Source organism: Ooceraea biroi, chromosome 4 (assembly GCF_003672135.1).
Source record: "Ooceraea biroi isolate clonal line C1 chromosome 4, Obir_v5.4, whole genome shotgun sequence".
Classification (NCBI taxonomy): Eukaryota; Metazoa; Arthropoda; class Insecta; order Hymenoptera; family Formicidae; genus Ooceraea; species Ooceraea biroi.
The window spans coordinates 4,609,928-4,634,399 of record NC_039509.1 but is presented as its reverse complement, the minus strand read 5'-3'; the positions used below and the strand labels follow the sequence as shown (position 1 = coordinate 4,634,399).

The 24,472-nt window shown below is 47.1% G+C and overlaps 2 protein-coding genes across 5 annotated transcripts in view; one reads left to right on the top strand and one right to left on the bottom strand.

Moving 5' to 3' along the window:
• Positions 1-24,472, bottom strand: part of LOC105280414 (helix-loop-helix protein 11) — a 128,751-nt gene that overhangs the window by 11,570 nt on the left and 92,709 nt on the right. The window contains exons 3-5 of the mRNA XM_011340968.3: positions 4,215-4,362; positions 1,287-1,549; positions 302-759 (exon numbers count right to left, since the gene is read on the bottom strand). Of these exons, the coding sequence (XP_011339270.1) occupies positions 302-759; positions 1,287-1,549; positions 4,215-4,362 (869 nt within the window). The remainder of the gene's footprint in view (positions 1-301; positions 760-1,286; positions 1,550-4,214; positions 4,363-24,472) is intronic.
• Positions 22,796-24,472, top strand: part of LOC105280406 — a 60,388-nt gene continuing 58,711 nt past the window's right edge. For 2 of the 4 annotated variants that reach the window (XR_003406440.1, XR_894126.3), the window contains exon 1: positions 22,796-24,368. Coding sequence is in view for 1 of the 4 variants with exons in the window: in XM_026969010.1 (XP_026824811.1) it covers positions 24,160-24,305 (146 nt within the window). In the remaining 3 variants the exon portion in view is untranslated. Of the gene's footprint in view, positions 24,407-24,472 lie in introns of all 4 variants that reach the window. The other 2 variants (XR_894125.3, XM_026969010.1) reach the window with 2 other exon arrangements.

Genomic DNA, 24,472 nt, shown 5'->3' with positions numbered 1-24,472 from the left:
GCCTCTATTAGTACCTAACTAGCGCAGATATTGCTTCCTGTTCTTTATGTACCAAGTCTATTGCGAGTAAATGTGTACACAGAGTAAGCGTACACTTCTTACTGTGTGGGTGTAACGTAACGACTGAGATATCAGACAAATTAGGAGCAAAGGCGATCTAGACTTGACTTTACATTTAAAGTGGACCTTCTAACTATTGACTCAGGGGCGGGTGCGCTCTTACTCTACAAATCTTCTCAAATAACGACCAAAATCGGAGGATCAATCGCCGCATTTAGGATTAAACAAACATGATACGTACCTCTCGACTTCGACTTTGGGCTCAGCCTTTATCGCAGCCTCCAGAACGCTCGGCAACCGTTGCGGCTCTGTAGCTGGTGAAAACGGTCGGCTGGGACTCGCAGTGACGTACTGCGGCGAGGTGGTTTTGAAGTTTGCGCCAGACGATGCGGCGTACGTGACACGACTCGACGACGAGAACGATTCCGCGGTGGTCTGCTCGTCCATCGTCGTGAACACCTGGTTCTGGGCAAAGGTGACGATCTTCGGGCTGCCCGGGCGCGATTCCTCCTCCTTGATCTCTTCTGGTACCATGTCGGCTGGCTGCGGCGACAAGGGCGGCGAGCTTGGATCCGGACTGGAGGTTTCCACAGTCTGGGTGGAGCCGACCGGTGGCAGCGACATGACCGACACCACCTGGAGTGCGGCCACCGCCTCTTCCGTCTCCTGTGCCATTACGTTGTCCGTGTGTTCGATCACCTAGTAGAGGAGCAGTTAATCGTAATTGATCGATGGCGATCGACCGATTAACGGCGGAACGTTGTTATGAAAAAAAGAAGTCGATTCGATCGAGTATCGGCTGATAAGCCGACCGTGTCGCACTGGTTTGTTATCAGACGTAACTATCTGCGCGAGCAATTAAAACGTTGTTTATAGTATCTCTCGCCTGGGAACGTTAAAATCCTCGAGGGTCAAACGAGAGGTTGAATTATATTCGGTATCATGCGTGGATAGTAATCGCCCGACAGTCCCAAAATCGTATCGGCACGCTTTCACAGCGAGATTTAAGTTAAAACCTTCATACAGTGTTCTCTTTAAATAATATTTTTTTTCCAATGACAGTTTTATTCGCGGAGCTTTGCATTGCCGAACCAATTCGTGCATATGATTCACCTTGCCTTCGTTTTTTTTTAAATTGTGAAGCTGCTTTGGCGCATGACATCGCGTTTGGTTCTCGCTCGAATCTCCGAAAATTAATGAAAGCTTATGACAAACGGAATCGTTACCTCGTGGGGCTGATAAGCGATTAGTTGATTGTCCCGGAATCTCTCTGGATACAACTGGCTTTGAATGGCTCTCATCTGTTTCTCTAAATGCAATCTCGTGTGACGTTCCCTCTCTAGCTGTCGCCTGAGCTCCACCACCTCGCTGTTCACAACGGAATGTCCCTCTGTGGTCACTGTGATTACCGACAACGGCTCGGGGGACACGTTGCCTAGGCCCTCATCGCCGCTCTCGCTGACGTGCATTGGTAGGCTGACGACGACACCTGAGAAACAGAAGAAATCAAATGAGGAAAAGATTCGTCAAAGCATCTTTTAGAAACGGAATCACGGAGGTGGAATAAATGTCGAAATTGACGGCAAACTTAAAACGCTAGTATCACTTTTGAATAGCGAAGCAGAGTTCAATTTGCCTTCTCTGAATTAAACGTTGTGCATTTATTTTAATTGCCTGTCAAGGCAATGCATCGCCATTTCCAGTCCTCAAAGAGCAACAAAATACATATCAAATTGACCAGTACACCAATAATAAGAACTTTTGACATTTTGCATGAAAATAGCAAGTGTCGGATAGGTAGTTACATAAATAAATAAATAAAAAAAAACAGCAACAATTTTTTCGGTGAAAATAGCTTAACTCATGTTCCCGTGAAATTAGTTTTGGCAAAGGATCACAAATGCGGATTACAGTGGTGAATAACCGCAATAAACTCTCGGAACGTATTTTAGATCTACGCTACATGCACCAATGAATGCGCACATCCATGCGACGTAAACGAATGCGCGGCCGCGAGGCGAAATTAAATCTGGTCACTGTTTACGATATAGAACAAATAAAGAGACTATTACACGTGGATCAAAGGCCAGTTCATTTGTTTCGATGCTATATTAAAGCGAAGTGAATGTGTAACATTACTGTACGTTACTTCATTTGTACAATGTTTGATATCGCGGAATGTTAGGGCGAGTTGTATAACGCGGTGCGGCAGCCAATTGCGTGCCGTTCTTACAAATATTTTCAATTAACCGTGCATTTATTAATTAACGTAATTTGCACGGGAACGGTAATTGCGATTATCGGTGTTGTTACCGGCTGAATTGGATTTCGCAAATGTCATTAGTTCTCATTCTTCAAGCGACTCTGATTAAAAAGAAAGGCCTGTGTTAGATCGCTCTCACGTTTCCTACCCGATATTTCCAGACAGATTCGCGTTCGAATCTTTCAACAAAAACTTTTTACGTGTCGTACAATCCACAAAAGGTGAAGCGAATTAGCTTCGCCTCTACAAATTCTCCTCTAGCAGTCGTTGTAAATGCCGAAACTAATATTTGAAGGCAATCGGCAGGTCAACCGCGATTGATCGATAAAAGTGGTTCGTCGGCATTAAATCCGCTTGGTCGCACAGCCGTCGACGAACTTTCTGAATATCGTCGTGCCATCGACGGAGGAAACTAATTTACGATAGAACCGGAAATTGAAATTGTCCCGGCCGAAGTTCGCGACAGATACTTTCCGGCGGGCACACCGCCGCGACGGCGACGTCGCCGAAACGCCACCGGCGTCGAAAGAGGAGAGCACCCTTAATCCATCCATTGTATTTAGCCCTCGAAGTAATAACGACTTTCGAGGGCGAACAGAGCCCAGGACGACTCTGCTGTTGCTCACCGACCTGTCCTCTGGGCGCCGATATAATCCGAAAGTTTAAGCTTCCGGCAATCTCAAGTTTTAACATTTAACAATGAGCGTGCAATCACGAACTGTCATAGAAACAGCAAGACAAAAAAAAGACAAAAAAAGCTTCGATATTATTCGAAAATTCTTAAATATTAGACTAATTCTCTGATTCTTATGTTGTTTCTTGCGAAAAAAGTAATTCGATATAGAAGTCTTCAAAACACTTGTTTACGTAGATCACAATTAAATTAGATTTAATTTCGCTTTTCAGTTTCAATCTCATTTCATCAAGGTTTTATATGCGATAACCGATATCATAAGATCTTTTTACATCACATCGGGTTTTCCTTCTGGAACCTCTTCTGGATTTCCCCCTTCGGTGTGATACCGAGTCGCGAAGAATGTAATTACTTTCGCGAAAATGACGAACGGCTCCCTTAGATACGCTCGCATCGACCACGTTCTCGACATGGAAGAGATTAAAAAATTCCTTCTTGTAAAATTTGCCATTCTTGTCGCGAAATATGATCATCCGTGTATTGATTCGGTGATTACGTAAATGAATAAAGGAAGGGGGAATGAATAAAGGAAGGGGGAATGAATAAAAGAAGGGTTCGCCATTTTACATATAGAGCGGCAATACGTTCGAGTTTATCGTGCAAACGTGAATCTTGTACAAAGTTATGCCCGAAAATGCGATATTACTCATTTAATTGTGCGGAAATTCGGAAATACGGCAATTGAAAAATTACTTATGGCAGGTACATTTACGTTGCACATCGTATAAATGCGAACAAACTGTGAAATAAGCGGATTGCGACGTACATCCCTCATAACTTTACGCGTTTTGCTCCAATTGCTTCCGCTTTTTGCTTTTGTGATTCGAAATCCGCGCGGGACAGTGCAATAGCGGTCGCACGAGCGATAAATAATTCAAGTCCACTTGGAAAATCTCGTTACATGATGGATAATGAACGATTAATTCAATTGCTTTTTACGTGTACAAATATTTACACGCACACCATGACCGCAATACCATTTTAGTGACGTAATTTTATGTTAATTCTCTATTTTCACTTTTACTATTTGTGATACTTGTGATATTATTTGTGATCACGATTCTTTTAAAGTTTCTGGGATCCAAATCTTTTTAGTTTGAAAAATGATAAAAATCTACATATATCTTAAGGCAGATATAAAATTATTACTCTTTCTAAATGACAATAAATTAATCTCAAAAAATGACGTAGACTCACCTTGAGTGTCTTTGCGTTTCTTGATAGGTACATCGCCACCTTCGTGTTGGTTCACCAGTCGTTTCAGCTGACAATTTTGTGATAGCAATTGTGTCTTCTCCTGCTCCAATTGGTATATGTATTCGGCAGTCTGTTGAAGTATCGAAGCCTGCAACGCAAATTAAAAAACTCATTTTGCGCTTGCGTTTCCATCTTAAAGTCACAGTACGCATCGTACGAGTCGTCAAGTATTCAATAAGCTCAAGTTAATTTAAGATAAAATTTTAAGTACAAAGCAACATTAACAGTACAAAAGAAGGCAAATCCAGTTTTTGTGAGAGACATTCGAGAATCTACAACGAATCTCTACGACAAATCCAGAAGAGATCGAGAGCAATTACAGGTGCTCCCCCTCGATCCGGCACATTGCTCGGATATGTGGACGAGACAGGGAGAAGAAAAGGACGAGGACTTCCTGTTTACGTGCCGCCAGCTTAAAGGGTTTTGCATAGTCAGGGAGGAAAGAGGGGGACCATATGAGCCGATAGCATCCGGTGGAGGCAATCGCGTGTCGTGCGTACTACGTCGTAGTAAAACGGGAACTGTTCCGAGGAACAAACTGGCGTAAACAAAAGGGCCGATTGATACGGACCGCGGCGGGGTAACGGGGCCGGGTGTACGGTTCGCACCTGCCGACAGGTGGTTAACGAACAGATGCCCTGTGTAGGCTCGTAAATGCGCGAATGATGCCCTGACTCGGCCTCTTCCCCGGGAGCAGCCGGCCCCTCGCGCTTACGTTCTTTTGCAAAAAAAAGAAAAAAAAGATATTCTTGATTATCCCTCGCGGGGATGCTCTTTTTGGGGGGCTCTAATTGGACGCCGGCCGCAGGCAATCGATATCGATATTATATACGAGCGATTTTGCCTGCACAGTGTATTTTAATGCATTTTTTATTTGTAGCGTGTTTGCTTCGTCTGCTTCGCACAATTGCATAACTTGCCACTTGCATAATACTTTTATGAGTGTTTCAAGCAAGTTTCTTTAAGATTTCCCGTTTCCTCTAAATAGCAGAAGCTAAGAAGAAAAAAACAAGCGACGAATATATTTGAGAATTTTCATCGTCTGTGATACGCCTTACGATACGAAAACCTGGAGGACCTTGTCGAGCAGTCTCTCACGAGTAATTTCACTTTCATATTGGAGCAGCGTGTTTACGTGGGTTACGAATCACAAATTTCGCCACGAGTACAGCGATATATCTGCACGATTCCAAGAGAGAATTCTTCTTCTTGCACAATTACAGTTCGGTTTGCAACAAAGATTAAGCTTGATTTTTCGTTTAGTTTAGGACTAGCCTGCAATTTAACGAAACAATTATACGCAGTAAATACGAATGTCGTTGCAATTTGAATGGTAAAAAGATTTCGAGAACCAATGAAGCGTAAACAAATCATTAAGCAGGTATACTCGAAATTACGGGTCTCATCTGTGAATTGCGCAATGTCAATCAATTCAACAGAGAACGTCTTCTGAAGTAAAAGCATCGCGGAAATAAAAAGGCAACCGAGAGAGTTCGTTCACACTCGTGGTATTAATTACTCGACGCGTTTCTCACGTCAAGCTGAGCCGCGAAAGGTCGAGCGTGCCACGGTCAACTTTTGCTTTCTGGTGAACGGGATAAAAAGAGCTCCTCTCCTGAAGCAGGTTGACGCGTTGATTACCAGGCCGGAAGACCATGACTCTCGATCGTGGTTTCTACAGTCTACTCAGCCCAAGTTCGACGCACGTGCCGAAATCTCGTTAACCAAACCGCTCTGCAAAAGCCGACCAACGCAGGCCAAGGTCGCTCGTCTCTCTCGGCATCGCCGTTTCTCGCAGATATAACGATTTACACAGCGTGTGAGACAACCTTCCTCTCTTTCTCGAACAGTCGAAAACTTTATCCTCCGTTTATCCGATTTTGGGATCAACAACAGTTGCAATTTAGAGATATTTCTGATTTAAATGTAAAATTCGAAACTTTGAAATATTAAACAACTTTTAGTTAATTGAACAGTGTGAATAGTGTGAAATTCTAATCTAGAAATGTAACATAGATTTTTCGTTTTGGGATTGTAATGTAATTGTATTAATTGGACAATAATATTATACTAAATGGATTAATATATTACAGCACGAAAGAAATCTAGTCCGTCCTACACTTCCTACATGACGTAAATGTTTTAGATACGACAGCTGCGGCCGTGTCTGCATAGGGTGACGATATCCATGATCGATGTAGAAGTATAAGATGAGAAGGGCGAGAATAATGCTAGCAGCTGGCGATCGAAAGAGAGGAAAATTCGTTGCAACGCACGATCGCGTGTCTGGATTCGTGACCCCACCTGCTGAACTCGTTTGCGTGAAGCAGGGTCACAACTACCTTCAAATAATTTACTGGGCCACATGTGGTAAAAGCAAACATGCCTTTTTATTTATTATCCATCTCTCTAAAATTCCTTTAAATGCAGATCTTCAAGTATTTCCAGTTTCAAAATGAAGCTCACGTTAATCATTATTTTGTTTCTTTCATATATATAAAAAAATATGCTGATGTATGTGCGTTGTGGAAAAACTGGTCTCTCTCGATGCGACGTCGATTTCTACGTCGTTGTCGTTGCACGCAACGCATTAGGTAGGCGCCGTGGCATTCTACGACTGGTTACTACTACAACCACCACTACATGATAGCCTGCTCTTCCCTCGCCTTCCCTACCGTCCCTTTACGCTCGCTCCCTTTCACACTTTCTCCCTCTTCTCCTCGCGAGTTCCCTCAAGGGCCCGGGCTCTCCTCAGCCGAGTCTTTCCTTCTTCGGCCCACGAGAACTTTCTCGTTGAGGGTCGCCCCGCCGCCTTGGCGATGGAATCGAATCGCTTTCTTCTTGTTGCAACGACGGCGGCGGCGGCGGCGGCGGCATTCCAAAGCACGGACGAGCCGATGCATCGACGAGCTGAGAGAGAAAGAAAAAGAGAGAACGGGAGAGTGCAGCCTACCCGAACTGGCCCTCATTCGGCTGCACTCGCACGATCGTTTACGATTCCGCGCGCGAATTCAACAGGAATTCCCTGCTATCGCGTTGCTGTACGCTCCATTGTTCTCGTTTGCACCAGTGAATCCCTCTACCTTGCTGTCCTCTTCGCGCTACAAATTGCCATCGCGATAACGGACGTTGAATGGGAACGAAATCAAAAGATATCATCACGACGCCGACGGTATCACGTAAGATATCAGCCGTCAAAATAATTGATGCATCGTATCGGAATTCACGTTATATCGGTAATTCCGGCGACTGCGGTAATTCACTTTACGGTACCTTTACGATACAGCTTTCTCATTATATTTTTCACTTAACATAATTTTCTGTACTGTAATTGAAATAATTTCCATTAATGTAATTGTATTTGCATTATAAAATTAAAGTTTTCCTCGTAACATTTTGCTAAGCGCCGTAATGATCATAAAGTTAATAACGTGTCTTATTTACTTTGGCTTCTGTGTATACGTAATTTTCTTCCGGGAGACGATACGGTGGCCTAGACTGTCGGTAATTAATTGCCATTATCGTGACGTGCGTTTTGTGCGATTTAATTACGTAAGAAAACAAAATTTTCGAGCTGGCAAAACGGCGTCAATGAGTCACCGGCAAAACGCCGCGTTGCCATTCCCGTTGTCGCTCCAGTGTAGTCGCTGTTATTATTATATCATAATTATGCCATTTATAAAAGCGCTACAAATCGCACGCGGAAGCGTTCCTGGCGTAAAAACGCACAGCGCGTGAAATTAAGTTTTGCAAAGTTTTCTCGATAAACAATTAATCGTCAATCTTTGTGTCGTAATGTAATTCTTACGTAACGTTCGTCTTGTCTAACGCAAGTAGCTAGAGTGACATCTCTTTGCGGTATTTTTTTATAACCGCATATACTAACACAATTATCGAGTTTTCTTGGATATCCTAATAAAAACTTTTTGCCACTTCTTTATTAACTTTAATCAATATTAACACTTTTTCGTTTCTTCCATTACGAATTGAACCCAGAACTCTCCTTTTTGTTTTTCTCCTTCCCTCGATCTCTTTGTTCCTTCATTTTTCCCTGTTGCGCCCAATGTCGCAATACGAGATTATGTATTTTGCGGGCGATTCGTGGATCTGCAATGCGAGGCGGTGGCTAATTAGAATTGCCGGCGATGAGGTAACGAGGAAGCGGGATCGGGTCATCTTTGCCGTACACGGACGAAATAAAAAGGTAGACCTCGGCCGTTTTCGAAGCGCCTTCCTAGAAAGGAACCCTTTGTGGCCGCGCGCGGTATATGCTAAGTAAGCGGCTCCGCTGGCGTCCCGAAGATGAAACCGGAGATGCCAGAAATTCGAGCCGGCCCCACGACAACCGGCCAGGGCGAATCGTTGGACCGGACACGTTGAAAGGCGACTAGTGTCCGCTTTCGTTTACGGTGATGAAATTGCGACGTAACGCGCGATAAAACGCGATCGTGACCGACCTCTCCGGTTTAACGGGACGATAATTAGGACTCCACGTGTGCCAAACGCGATTTTAATTAACGAGCATCGCAAGGAAACCTGTCGCGGTTGTTTCAAGACGCACGATATTGCGAGTAAAATCATACTTTGCGATTTTGTTAAAGTTTTACTGAAGCAATATGAGATTCTTTTACAGAAACGAGAGAAATGAGACAATTCGTGGCGGCAGCGTTCCTCTCGCGCATTTTGCATCGCGCATTCGCGCAGCGTGCAAGAAAATAGCAGTGCGTATCGATGATTGAGCGAATCCTTTCTGCCTTAATTCGCGCTTCCAGTTGCAATCGGAGCAATGAAGATTGACGCGCGTCGTCGCCCGTTATCTGTATTCTCAGAAACGTATAATTACTCCAGGTCGCATGTGGTTATTACCGATCGTATACGTATCTCGCGATCTCGCGATCTCGCGATTTCGCGCACCGCTGAAAATCTCAGGCTTAATCGACGTTTCAATATGCCGCGCGTATATTACGTTCCGCGAGCGGAATCTCGTCTCTCGCCGGCGTACGCTCGCTCGCCCTCTCTCTTGTTCGTTTGCTCGTAAGCCGTCACCGTCGGAGAATTATAAATCGGTCGCATTTGTTCGTCCGTCACGGCGCATTGCGGCGAAGCGTCACGGCGCCAGACGCCGCCGGTCGCCGGCGCGCTGCTTTTCCGCGCGCGGCAACGAAAATACGTTTTCCGCGAAACTACTCGCGTCTCGTCCCACGTTTCTTTTTATACCGCGGTCTCAAAGCGCTCTAACGTGATTAAAAACGTTTATTGCAGCCTCCTGGTACGCACGACGAGACGACATTGTCACCGCGTCGGGATGAGCGGATGTATTATCGCTCCCAAGATGGGCGGATGGCTCGCGCTTGTCGCGCGAGTTAATTTCAATTGTCCCAGAAGGGCCTCAATCTCTTAATGAAAGATGGCATATTTTAAAAGTGAGCGATCGTACGCGCTACTGCAATTATTCCCTTTAGAAAAATCTTTGCAGTTATTCCGTTTAAAACGCGATCGTGTTGCGCGAGCTCGGCGAGACAGTCAACGCAAAAGATAGCATCGTTTTAAGATAATAAGGTATAATTACGTTAGCAGTTTTATTTATGCGCGCCGCTCGTGATTAATTTGCTTGTGAAACTGTGCTTGCGTTTGTATCCTTTTTTCATTTCTGTATCCACTATACTTGCGATGGTACCAAGTAGGATACCAAAGCGAATTCTAACCTGGGGTAGAATCATCCCCTTTGATATTTTACTTGGGCTGCGTTCGGAAACATCACCCGAATGCAGCCTTGGTACCATCAGAGAATAATGTATTGTTTTATTACGTTGTTGAAAACAGATCTGAATTCAACAGTATAATAAAGCTCATTTGTTCTCGTACATTTATGTATATAAAAACATGTGAAAAATACACACATGCTTGTGTACCATCACAACTTTGTTAAATTTATAATAACGTAGTGACTGTTCTTGCAACCTGATGCTACCCGGCAATAAGGAAAATAAGGATTATTCTTACGGTTCCAGCTGATTAACTCGTGAGAGTGCGACAAGACTTCTTGCACGTACCTGTAACAGAAAGAAAAAAGGAAATTAGCATAACGCCGCCGAAAAGCGAAAAGTAAAGCAACTGTTCAAGAACGCTGACTGCAAGAAACATTTCCAATTGGCAATCACGCAAGTCACGAACCTGCATTTTCCAGCAGGAATCGTGCGAACGTTCTCCAAACGTATAAATACGTTCCGAGTGACACGAACGAGCGTCCGCTCGCGCATTTCAGCCGTATCAGTCGTCGTACGAGCAAAACTTGAGCTTGCACTCCAATCGAGCGAGCAAAGCCGATAACGAATATTTGTGCAAAAATCGGAAGCTGATCTCGCGATCGGGTAAGTTGATGCGAGAGAATCGATATATTCGCCTCGACCCGCTTGCGGCGGAAGTCGCGCGATCGAAACGTGTCGTAGGCGATTCCGCGCGGGCGGAACGGAGAGACTCGCGCGATCGTGCCCGAGAGTTCATTAGCATAAATACATAACGTTCACGTAACAACTTTGCCATGGTTCAACATACTCCTCGTCCGCGAGTCCGCCCGCTGCAAAATGTAGCCGGCAAGAATGCGCGTGGGAATGCCTGCGTGCGAGAGAGGAGGTGAGGTATGCGTACGTTCTCGATAAATCGATATTAACGGCCCTCGAGTTGCGCTCGTATTGCAGCACACCACCTCGTGTCATTTCGCTGGAGCGAAATGTGTGAAAACGTTGTTTCTCTGATTGGAAGCGCTCGGCGAGTTTTCAGAAAGACGTGCTCAGCTTTGTGCTCTTCATTGTCTCGTCCACATGACAATAAGAAGGTATCCGGTATCTCTCATGTGTGAACTTGGTATTGTATAAGGAATGTCTCAATTATGTTAAACGTTGCTCTGAGAATATAGCACGTGACTTTCATTTTTATCTAATAAATTGAAGATTTGCCTTACACGCGCTATTTTAATGGTTTCTTTTAATTTTTATATGAATGAGATTCATCGTAATAAAACCTTCAAATTCCACATATTTAGATGACCATTAATATTGGCGCCGTTTTATTCGATAAAGATACATAACATGCACTTTTAAATAATATGATAAATTTGAAAGAACCTAAGTTTCTAGATTGATTACTTTGGTATTAAGTACTGCACGCCGCAGATACTGATGCAATCAAGCAACTCATTATCCGTATTCATTACTGAAATGTCAGAATCCCACGATTTTCATGAAATCGATTTCTCGGAGACGCTGCACAAAGCGATAAAATATTACATAAAATTGTTCAGCGTACTTCAAGAACAATCTCGCTTATCTCGATATGTAGTATACCGAAGAAAACTGGGAGGAATTCCACCTTTCTCATTATCTAATATAGCTGCGCGGAAACTATAATTTTAATGCTCTTAAACGCGAAGACTCGCGTAATCGGAGCGGCAATGCACTATAAATGAGTCAGACGTGTACCTTCTGTCGGATTTGGAGATGCACATTGGATCGACAGATATCCGAAGGTGCCGAATCGCTGGTTTATGGGATTTCTCCAGTGATACTTCTCTAGTTATGGACAAATTTGCTGCGGATAATCCGTCCGGCGCACAACGTTTCCCGACAACGTCTCACGAAACAGCATCGTATTACACGTTCTGCTACTTTTTCAAAACTGCAGCGTGCGAATTATTCATTTAAAATATTTAAATCGTCCACTCCCTCGTCTACGGCTTATTTTTCTGACGCAAAGATATTTCTTCTGATATTCGAAAAATATCTTGAGAATATCCAGATCTGTTATTTCCAGAGAAATATATTCATTTTTATATACGGAAATACGGTCAACGTGAAGCTTGAAAGCGATACTTGAAAACGACAAAAGAAAGGATTGTGACGTTGTGACACAACGGCACAAACCCCTTCGGCAAAAAGAAACAAAGAACGATAATATAAAGATCGGCTTAGATCCAGGCGAGAATAACAATATCGCATTTCTTGGGATTGCAACGATGAATAGTGCACAAAGTGCAGATTAAGTCGCAGGATGAACACGATTGCTTCACGCCATCCATCCCGCTACTCCTTTCAACTCAATCTCCTATGGAATTCTGTTAATCAATTGTATATTCAGCCTCGCAGAGTATATACGTATCCTCATAAAATATTTAGCGCATACTAAATATGCATAATGTTTTTGCTAAAAGAGAGAAAGTACGCCACGTGTGAAACAAAATACGACATGACGGACGCGAACAGCAGAATAAACAGCAGGCTCTGAATAATAATCAGGGATAATAACGTGAGCGATACGCTTCTGACGATTCCACGAAGCAAACGCGTTTGCGAAGGTCGCGTGAAACGGACTCCATAGATTTACAAAAGGAAGACCAGAGAAAACCCGAGAGAAAACCGAGTCCGAGTGACGCGGACGAGCGTGCACCTGACACCCGGGATCCGAGCACAACCGCGGGTGATGGCCGGCATTCCCGGGGGAGAATCAACGTCGATAGCGCGACGGGTATGCAATTACTGGTCTCGGCTAGACTCATGGAAAAGCCGGTAATTAGTTAGTGCGCTCCAGATCCGATGTTTGAGCAGATAAGCCGACGCCACCGCGACAGCGACGCCGGCGGCTCGCAATCCACCAAGCTGGTTCACGGCCAAGGCCAAGGTCACTTTGTGCATTCACGGCCAGTCATTAGCCTTATCGCGATTTTTTGGGACCGTGGTTTCGCTTTGATCTAGATGCTTGAATCTACCTGATGAACAGGAATCTTTGACTATGTTTATCTAGTCACGAGGTTACATTTTGCCAGTTACGTGAAAGTGGTGAGACTGACTCTGAATGTTACCCCTCGATATATTAACTTGTTCCAGGAATTTTGCAGAAAATTTGCATTCGCGCGATTGCACGGCATCGCATCCGCAAATTAGAGAAAGAGAATACGCAGGCAAAGACCTGGCAAGCGTTTCTTTTCTCTGAACCCTTCAATAGCAATGCTTGGCATTTCTCTGGAATCGCAACTTGACTCGAGTCGAGCGACCCGAGTAACATCCCGCAACCAAGCTGCGAGCGAGAACCGCTCGCAAAAGAGCGGCGGTTTCGGTATCGCGTCACGCATAGCAGATTAGCGTGGCGGCTTGCCGTGGACGTGGCGTGTTAGAGTTAGACCGCGGTGTTCGCGTGCATCCGACACTCTTCACGCGAGATTCCAGGAGCGCGATCGAGTGTCAGTAGTCGGCTCTCTCGTGAGAACGGATACGCGAGAGATCCGACTCGGTGATCGTCGTGGAGGGCACGTCTACGTATGCATCGCGGCGACCACCCTCCTAGCTTTTGGCGAACCGACCTTGGCTTCGGAAAAGCTGCCGTTTCTTCGATCGTGCCTTATCGTTCTCGTAGGAGGACAGATAAGCTGTCAAGACCGACGGCGATGATACTCGTGATCGACTCGCATCCAATCCGATCGGATCCGAGTATGTACGTTTCCCGACTGGTAAACTTCCGCTGCGCCTCTCGAATTCAGATCGTAAGATGCTTAAATAGCTGCCATTTGACAAACAGATTTGCTTCTCGTCCGGATTTCTCGGGGATAAACCATTATTGAAGTCACCAAGAGGCATCGCTCAGGCGGGACTCTGATCGCAAAAAGTTCCGTTTGATCGGAGCTCGATTATCGTTGCTCACGAGGAGGAAGCGCGCAAGTTACGAACGTGGACGACGTAAATCGGAAGTCATTTAACGCGAGACAAATCGCCGGCTATTGGCCGGTTGTCTTAAGTGCCTGCGACGTTATTACGTCGCGCGTAGCCGGATATCACCGAGACGAATCGCCTCGTCGTTCGTTCGTTCAACGGCGCGGTCTCGAGAATCGAGGGTTTATCTTCCCCTAACGTCGATTGAGCCATTCGGCGTAATGCATTCGGCTTCATTACTGCGACAGTGAGAAACGCCGAACTTCCCGTTCTTTTCGTAGCGCGCTCGTAATAGCGGATTTACGGCTGCGTTAATAGCGCGCCGGTAATGATCTGGCCGGCGTAAAACACGCATACGGGGTGCAGGTGTCCCGGCAATCGTCCTCGATTAAGAAATTCGATGTCAGATTGTGAGTTTCGATGTCGGGCTCGTGGGTCGCGATGTAAAAGATAGCAGCGTCTCCGTAGCCCCTCCTTTCTACATATTTCACGTACTTCGGGGCATCGCGAGCGAGAACGCGATCAAATCTTCGTCATGCCCATCACGTCACGCCCTTGCGTACTCACCCGGTCTGCGCTTTATCTCTGGCGCGATAATCATGTCCGGTGTGGAGCACAGAGCGAACGCACGAGCTTCGTGCATCATGACACGCTCCATGGCGGGACCATGGGAACCCACGGGTGTGCATCCGTGGAAATGTCCCTGACGCTGGATTTCCAGAGTGCAGCAGAAGGGTTTACGCACGCTCGCGCGTAAACAACGAGCAAGGCGTGCACCGGCCCAGAACCAGGGAAACCAGTTGCACACATTCGTCGTGGAATCGAATCGTCGTGGAATCGTGCCGAGGTACCAGCACCAGCGGCAGCAACTGCAACGAGCTGGGCAGCACGTGGCCGTTTATGGGATACGCGATTCCCATTGGATGCCGGAGAGCCGAGGGGGCAACGGGCGTGTGGACGACCATGACCTTGACTGTCGACACAAGGACAGTAAAACGTGGGGAACGTACAGGCCCGCTCACAACGAGCAATGGCGAACAACCTGGGGCCCCTGTGAAACGCGGGCCTTGTGAATTTCGACGCGGTCCCACGCGCCTTATCGCGTTATCGCTCGACCATTTTTTCACGCAAGGTGAGATCCAGCTAAATATTTCGATAAAGGTGGCGATGAAGGGAGCGCAAAGTGTGAAGCACATCGTGTGAAAACGGAAACGGCGGGCATTCGTTACTGAACGTGGAAAAACTGTGTTAATTTCGAGAGAAGTAGTGTGTGATTTTCTTACCAGAGTTGCTAAAGTTTAAATGGTAGTGGAGTATTGCGTAAGCATGATGACCAGTATCGATTCGTCAATGTTTTAACAGAAATTTGTAATCTCTCGTTCCTTCAATAAAATTATTTATACAAATATATAATACGTAAAATAGACTCGTGTGTGAACCAAACTTGAGGCACACGCGCGCGTAAAAGTACCAAACGCACAATACGAAAGATGGGAAGAACTCGATGGTTGAACATGGATTGCTTACATTCCATGGAACGATCGTCTGCCTTTCATGGAAATTATCGTTACGTACGATGGGCGAGATATCCACTCGTTCTTCCTTATGTGATAATAATGAAATTTAAGGATATGAGCAGTCTGATGTTACTTCACAATTCGATATCACGAAATCAAACAAATTATATTTTTCCAATATTCGCTTTAAAAGCATGTAGCAGATGCATAGAAATATAGCATCAACAAATATTCGGTGTCATTGACAGAAACAGATGTTTACGCGATACATTTTCCTAGTCTTTAATTCAATCCGCATGCTGCTTCTGTGTAGCGCATCCTTTTTTCAGTGGACCGTCTTATTGAAGAGCCTATCATGGCGAGATCATGCACGCAAACTCCATTTGGAATCCTCGATCGTAACGAGCGTAATAAGGGTCTCTACTTCGTCTTGATAAGTAGTTGAAGTCTACAGAGTGAGTAGATAAGTATACACACGAGCGGGAAAATCGTCGAACCCCGATGGCAGGGGGTAATAAGCGCGCCATCGCGCGCTGCTCTTTTTATTTATGCATTAAAAGGCGACCATCGATATCACCCCGTGGAAAGCCCCGGCTGTCTATCGGGCTTAAACCCCATTTCAGCGTGGCACGGGCCAAGTAGTTGCCGAGCCCTCGAGAAACTTTAATATCTCGCGTCGCGAGAGATTAAAGATTCAACCGCCGCTGCTTGTCATTCCATCGGCACGTTACGAGAGAGTGCACCCCTTCCCCATCACACCCCGCGCCCTCCGCGTCGTGATTCCCTTCGTCTCGCTTCTCTCGGCTCGCTCTCTACTTCTTCGTCCTTCTTTTCTTTCGAGGCGTCGCGGCGCTAAGTCACACTCTTATGGCGTCACTCCGTTAAACCGTTTGCACAGCCCTTTCGGGCGTGACGAAAGCGCTCTCGAGAGGAACCGTTCCGCTTTAGAAAATACATTTTCATCGATCGCGGCGTGCTCGACGAGCTCGGCATCGCGACGTTACTCTCCTCTGATCTTTGTTTAAGTTTTCGCGGAATTGAAAAGATATTTGTTCGTGGCGTACGTGCGCGAGAGAATGGAGAACAAATAAAGGAACGGTAAACAGCTGAAATATTATTCTCATCCAATTAGAGCTTTCTAGATAATTATTTCAGTTTTTGGGCGAGAGAAGAAAATATGATTATGAGATAATTATAGCATACACTCGAATGGTATGCCAGCTGAATTGAAACCATTCGCATGTCGTCGTCGTTGCCATAGCGTGCTGCGTTCTGGTGACAGTCGATTGCAACGATCGTTGTTGCTCTCGAGAAAAAGAGGCAGAGAGAGAGAGAGAGAGAGAGAGAGAGAGAGAGTTTGTACATTTATGCACGTACAACTCGTTTGCGCGTATGCACCGTGAGGAAGCGTTGCGACGAGATCGTCTAAGGCGAGTAGGAATGCGAATATGCAAAAGCTTACGGGCGCGCGCATCGTGTATAACGGAATTCCTACGGAAATAAAACGAACGAAAGCGACGGTGTAACCGGGCACTCTCCTGTAATAACGCATCTGAAATACGGTAAACGCCGGCGTCACTCGAAATCACGGATGAAACGGAGGTTCGCCTTTTCGAATTTTTATTTCGCGGAGTTTTCGAGGCAAGATCGGGCTCTGTTGCACGAGACCGAGGTAAAAACCGACAGCGTTTAGTGAAATATAGCGAGAACGAATCCTCCGCGGTCACGTATCGGTCGTTACCGGCGATCGCGATCGCGAGGCAATCGCACGGCGATCATTCGTCTGCTATGGACGTCGTCGCTGTAACAAGTGGCAAAAACGAATAACGACGGTAGTAACCTTAGCCAGCGATGGCCATCGCCGCAACCACCGTTGCTGCTGAGAATATTGGCTCCGAGGTTGCTGGCAGCAGAGCGAGAGAGTTGGAGACGCGGAATGTCGAACGAGAGAAAACGCCAAGTATAATACTATATCCCGACCGGTGTCACCAGTCTGCGGTTAACCCCCTCGTACAACCCTCTGCGCTTTTTTCTACACAAACGTCGGTAAGACTTCTGGGACGTAAAATGTAGACATTTACAGCAATCGTGCAGGTACGGTAGAAGAACGTCTTGCGTTCGAATGGCATAATCGACTCTCTCGAGGACCATTGAAATGGGTATGGCAGTAGATATAATACGTTCACGTTTTCCCATTATCGCTGAAAAAGTGGTCGTAGATATGGAATAATTCGACGGAAACGGAAAAATTCTGAAAACGTAGTACTTTATTTTATCCCAGGTATCTATCCAGATACCTGAAATCCTGTCTCAACATCAACAGTTCAGAATGTTTGGGATTTCACGTACGCTCTATGAAACAAAACGCATCGTGCGGAGAGCCATATGGTGCAGGACGCGGTGCAGGATTAACGTAAAACCCGCGGAACGAAACGTATGTACACAGAAAGTTATATCGGGTATTCCGAGAAGATGCGGGACGCGGGACGCGACGTGCGGAGATCTGAACCGCGAGAGGGAAATAGACGTGTAATTTCGTGGTTGCGCGACCGATCAAAGAAACGACTGGCCGCCGCTCGGAGCGGAGCCAGAGAGAGCGGGACACGTTCTCCGTCTCTCGCGGAACGGCGGCGGTGGCGTTCTATTATTGGCGGACGAAGAGCTATTTTTAGCGTCGATTTTCCGAGGCCGCTCCGCTGCACCGTCGGTGCCGAGCGCCACTGACCTCACCAACCGCTGACGTCGCGACTGCGGTCTAACCGCGAAACTTAGCTGAAATGTCACCTCTTTCTCGACGATGTGGCGGTCCCCCGCGTCGTTGGCCCCTTGGCCGCACCGCATTCGCGGCGATATCGTTTTTGCTGGCCGTAGCCTTTAAAGGAGAATCGCGAAGACAGGATGGATGGGAGATGCATCTCCCAAGTATCTCGCAAGTTTTGTGATTAATTGATCAGAATCGTGCGAGCGATTTTAATTATTAAGTGGAGTACATCTCTGTCATCGCGCGAGAATTCCGGAGAAGAAAGCAACAGGATGGTACCGAATGTGCTGCGCGAGCAAGGCTATCTTTCCGTTTTCCAATAGGTCGAGCTTGAGCGAATCAATCTCGCGAAAGTTCGCTCGCGTTCCCTTAATAACCTTATGAATAGCGAACGAGGTTGTTTGTGGCGCCTGATTAATAAGAGGCCACCGACGAAGTCGTACATCAGCAAAGTCGATAGAGATTGCGAGGTATGCAGACGTTACTTCTTCTCCAAGTCCCGCGCGTGGCGGGGAAGGTATCATTAACTTATACCGAGAGCAATGCGCATCGATCAAGCGGCGGCGTGTACGCGCGCATTGACGGAGAGTACGCGTCGTTAAACACGATAATAACTATCACACCGCAGACGAGAGATCGCAATAATGACGGATCATTAAAGTACGCGGCGCGCCGCGTCGCCAATTGAATTCGTCTTTGACCCAATAAGATGAGATCCGCGGAGAATCATACTCGTCGAGAAGCACGAGACATGAACACGCCGAGCACGAGAGTGCCGTGATAATCGCGGGATCTCGATTAGAGAGAATCGCGCGATGACAAAATTACGGACGCTCACTTTGTTGCCGAGATGCTCGTAATCCGTACAATCGCGCTAATTGGACTCGGTGTTGCGTAGAAACAAGTTTATCCGCAAGATAGCCTAGAGCTAGAGAGAATCGAGTCTTAAAGTCGCAGCGTGTCGCCGTTTCCCGGCAACGTATGTAACTTGCTTTTTAATGCCGCGTTTAATACGTGTTTCTCCATGTAACTCAATGCAGCCTCACAGAGATTACCGTCACAGCGTGTCGTCACAGAAGAATAAGTTTCAGCGAATAGAATTACGAGGATAAAACCTCGAGTCATTAGCTCCGAAGCAGAAGGAGTAAATACGCCGAGCGAAAATGATACGAGGGACAGGAGAGGAGGAACGTATAGAATCGAGCATGCAGCTGACTTAATCTAACATAATTATGGCCGTGCTAATAATCCTCGATTGAAATACGCAAGGATGAATCGTCGTCAAGTTTGCTGTCTCGTTTGGCATGGTTCATTCTTCTCTAACGCTGACGCGTCTCCCCCCAACCGATCACGTGTGTGAACTATCATTCTCATGTCCCTCCTTTTCCAGAATCAATTAATGATTTCAATTTAATATCGACAGTGTGTACACACTATCATTCAACCGCTTGATCAAAACTTATGTAATTGATTTCAAGTAACGCAATTTATTCGACAATATTGTTGGATCACGCGTACAGTACTGAGATATCGATCAGTGAAAAATGATAGACACGCGCCGATTACAAGATTCTTAATCCTGCTCGCGATTCGACAATGAGATATTAAAAAATATCTTTCACCGAACGCCAGCGTGTCCTGATGACATCCGGAGGATTCTTTCGATGAAGCCATTGAAGATTTAATATCACCGCCTTTAAGAGAAGCCGTAGGTACGGTTCTTCTCCGTTAATATAATAATACTTGGTACATGGAATAGGAGGAGGATTTACTCCCGCGATACGGCACGTGGATCCTTTTCCATTTATTACCATTCACATTCAACTTCCACGCAGTTGATAACTTCCGCTTCGGGCGTGTCCGCCCGAACGTTCGACATCGTCGGTCCGCGCGCGCTGCCTCGAATTTCCCGACGGAGGAGACGATCGTTCTCTCTCTCCTTCTCGTAAAATCGAAGCGCGGGGTCACCGACTCCGACTTTGCCAGCGAGGTTCACCTCTTTTAGAGCCGGCAGACGTATTAATTACCACGAGGATACTAAGTGGAACGACAGAGTAGTGGTGAAGAGTGTCGAGAGAGAGCGAGAGAGAGAGAGACAGAGGAGTGACTAGTGCTGCTGCTGCAGTTCTCTCCAATGTGGCCGCCGCCTCCTGAACGACGTAATTGGAGCACGCGGGACTTTCCCATTAGCGAAATATAGGCCAGAGTGCAGTGACACGCGGAGGAATATCCCGACGGGCGACGTCGGTCGCGCCTGTCTGTGTGGCCGCCTCGTACGCGTACGGGAGAGTAGTAGGTTTCGTCCTACAACTCTCCTCTCTCGCGACTCCATTGAAAAGCCTCTGCGGTATTCTCCATTCGGCCTCCCTCCATACCCTCCCTCCCACACTTGTCCTCCATCCGGCCACCCTCTTGTCTCGCTCTCCTCTCTCTCTCTCTCTCTCTCTCTCCCCCATCTCGTTGCACTCGTAGAGGAAACGACGTCGCCGGCACCGCAGCGCTGTCGCGCGATGCGCCGCGCTGCACCGCGCTGCACTGCCTGACGAAGATTCATCGATAATGAGAAGGGCGAGAGGGTTAGAAGGGAAAATTAGCTCCCTTTTCCTCGCGCCGACCGCCAAACTCGAAGGGATGCTGACGCGTATCTGCCAAAGTGGTACTATTCGCTGCATCAATGACGACGACGACATCGCTGATCAACTCAGAGTTGATTAGCGATGTCGTCGTTGATTATAACAACCGTGACAAGACAGAGGTTGTTATCCGCGCGAGATCGAAATAGCGAATCGCGGTTGATGGCGGCGGCGCGGTGACAGTAGTCGCCGCAGAATGGTAGTATCCTGGCGACGATGATAACGACTATAATGGTGCCTAATCGCGGCAGACCAGCTGCGACGTGACAGTGGGCGTAGACCGACCGTAGGCGACGGTAGTAGTGATGGCAGTGCTAGTAGATGGTACTGGAGTAACGAGCGATAGTATACTAGCGGGGGAGTCGTAGTACTAGTGGTAGTAATCGTAGTAGTGGTGAATTGTTCCCGCTCTCGCATTCGCGCGCGCGCGCGCGGGTGCCGCGGTGCTCGCGGTCGAGGCAGAATCGAAGCACGCGCGGTGGGGAAACGCCCGCCCGGCTCTGGTCGCGCTAGGTCGCTTACTCCGCGGCTGCAACTCCGTAATGAATGGTGCATCGTGCGCGCCAGCAGCGGGGCAACGCCCTGTCAGCCAGCTGACTGAAATGAACCGAGTCGAGCCGAGCCGAGCCGAGCCGGGGCGAGACGAGGCGAGGTGAAGCGAGGCGAGGCGAGGCAAGGCGAGGCGCACCGAATCGGGAACGTGCCGCGCCTGCTGCGATCCCTGGCACACCCCGTTGCGTTGCACTTTTGCCGCCAAATTTCTTATCCGGCCGAGAGCGGAAAAAGCGGCGAACCCCCGTGCGAATGCTGAAATATGGAAACGCGCTTTACGAAATGTCTCGTTGCGGCGCACTCTCCTCTCGATAGGCGCATGCTGCGGTTCTCACGTCACGTCGTCTGCGTTTCCTCTCGCGCGGGAAGCTCCGGGAAAGGGAAAAGTCAATAACCCGGAGGTGAAGTGTCAGTTATCGCGAGTAAAAAAGTTCCTGCAGGAGTACGTTCGATTCCAAGCGGTTTGGTTGACGCGCATTGGGGACTCGGACCGAGATGCACGTCAGATTTCGGAGACTCGATATGTACGCCGGGAATTTTCATGTTTGGAAATAAAACAAATCATACACAGATTCTCCAACGTATGTTTGACTTTTAGGTTCCAAGTTGAATTGTATGAATTAATTTTTTGATGCATCGAAAGATATTCTACTTTCTAGAAAATGGGAGAATGTAAGGACCAAAAAAAGGAATGCGACGGAAATGTAGGGAAACTAAAAGAGCCGAAAAAAAAAGAAGTAAGGATGGGCCATGGCTACAGTCACCGTGGCCATCCCCATAGAAGACTCGCTCGACGACCCATCCGACCCCGTTTCACGTTTACGTGCACACATATCGCGCCTCTTCTCTCCACGAGCTGCCCGATAAAGCCGCACTCTCGACTCGCCGCTTCTCGAAACTGTGCCGATGTGTAAATGGAGCGCCCACGAAGGTTCAACAGGAAGCGGGCGCGATAAGCCAGCCGAAGGTAGACAGGAATGAACGAATGAGCGAGTGAGCGAGTAGGCGAGTAGGTTGAATGAAAGACCAAACTGCAAATACAATGTCCTACATTTAACTTAAAAAATACATTTAATTTACAAAACCACGAAAAATGTAGCGTCAAGTTCGAATTCAAAAGAAAAGAGATCGCCTCGACGAAGAAACATCTTCCTCGTTTGAGAAAATTCCACGAACGAAAGAATCGAACACGAGGGAAAGGATCGCGATTGTGGAAAGGAGGGTGGGAAGGGATCGGGGAGGCGCAGAGAGGCGTAGTAGAAAGGAGCGTCGCCCGGGCGAGTGGAATATCGAGCGACGTCGGGACGCCGACCACGCGAGCCGTGACGTCACGCGACGCGTCAGCTGCTGCCTCCGCGCGGTTGCTTTCCGTACGCCGCGCAGCATTCCGGATCTTGTCCGGGTCTTCCTGCTTCCGGTTCTGGCCGATTATTGAAGCGATACCGGCCCAGAATTTTTATCATACACGATCAGTCAAGTTCAGGTATCTGGTTCAGACGCGCACTTGATAAAGTGTCGCAAAAGAAATCTCGAGAGAAAACTGTCTACAAATAGGGTAGATCGATAGATACGCACTAGTGTACAAGAAAGAGACGCACGAATTTCTTTAAAAGCCTTGAATCTTGTGTCTAGAGGATCTATCCATGAGAGCACACGAGCTTCCAGTTGAGTTGCAACCGGGAAACGCCAGTCTGGCTCAGTCCGGAAGTCGCGCGTCGCGGACGATGATGCGACGATGAGCCGGGAAACGAAGAGAGAGAGAAGAGGAGAAACAGAGAGGCTCATTGTCTATGAATTCCTGGTGTCCTTCCGCCTGGGCGTATCACTGCGACCGGATTGACTGCCTACGTGCAGCAACTCTCGGTTGGACGGACGCGCTACGTCGTCTACGTCTACGTGCAGCAGCGGCGCGGCTACTTTCACGTAGCGCAACGCGTGCAACGACTCTAAATTCCGTTCTCCGCTTGATCCGATAAGGCGCCTCCAACGTGTCGAGCGGCCGCGACGCGATCTCCTGGCGGAGGCTGAGAGGAGCCACGCGAGACGCAGCGAGCTCGAAGAGCGATTCGAGGCGCGAGCGTGCTCAGTTTCCGATCGATTATTCACTATTTATGAGCACACGAGGGCTCGTGTTTGTCGCCGACGTCAGTCCTGAGAGTGCATCGTGTTCCACATACGCTGCATAATTGAAAAAAGAAAAAAAACTAGAAATACTTTGTCCCTTCTCTTTTTCTTGGCGAGTGCTGCAACTAAAATTACCGCTCCGTGCTAGATAGACTGAAAATCCTCGCACCGTCTTGCGAATTGAATACTACTTTCCAAAAATAGCGTCTATCTTTGTAAAATCTATTTCTGAAGCGTTTCAGGAGGGATTCCTTTGTACCTTTCTTTGACGCCATAATTCTATTATTCATGGGAAACTGATAAGATCACACGTGGTATCCCCTTTCGAAGCTCAACGATTTAAATGCCACAAGGCGGCGGACTGCTTTCGCCGGCTTTTTATACCGGATATGATAACGGGAATATGATAAAGAGCGCTCTTTCGACGGACGCCTTGACGCGGGTCGGCAAGTACGCCGACAATTGGCTAACGCGATAAATGAGTAGAATAAAACGAATTGACCGTACGATAGGTTAGGAACATCAGCCGACCGACCGGCCCAGTCGTCGGTCAGGCCTTCAGCTTCCTGTGACGCATCCGATTGAGCCGGGCAAAGAGGAATGAGACGCAGTATGAGCGACGCGACTCGCCTGGTACCACCAGACACAGGCTCCACCGTTTCTTTCATGCGGCTGGGACACGACCAGACACTCCGGTTAGAGAGTCCGACTAATCCAATCCGCAAATCCGCCGATCTCCGTCAAACGTAAAGTTAAACCACTTCCAGCAAAGCGAAATCGACGCAAGACACTATTTCCTATTGTAAAAGGTTCAATGGCAATTATCCAAATAATTTCTCAAGACAGTGTAAATTTTATTCCAGATCTATTTCTTAATTTCATAATAAATTTTATAATATAATCCATTTTCTAT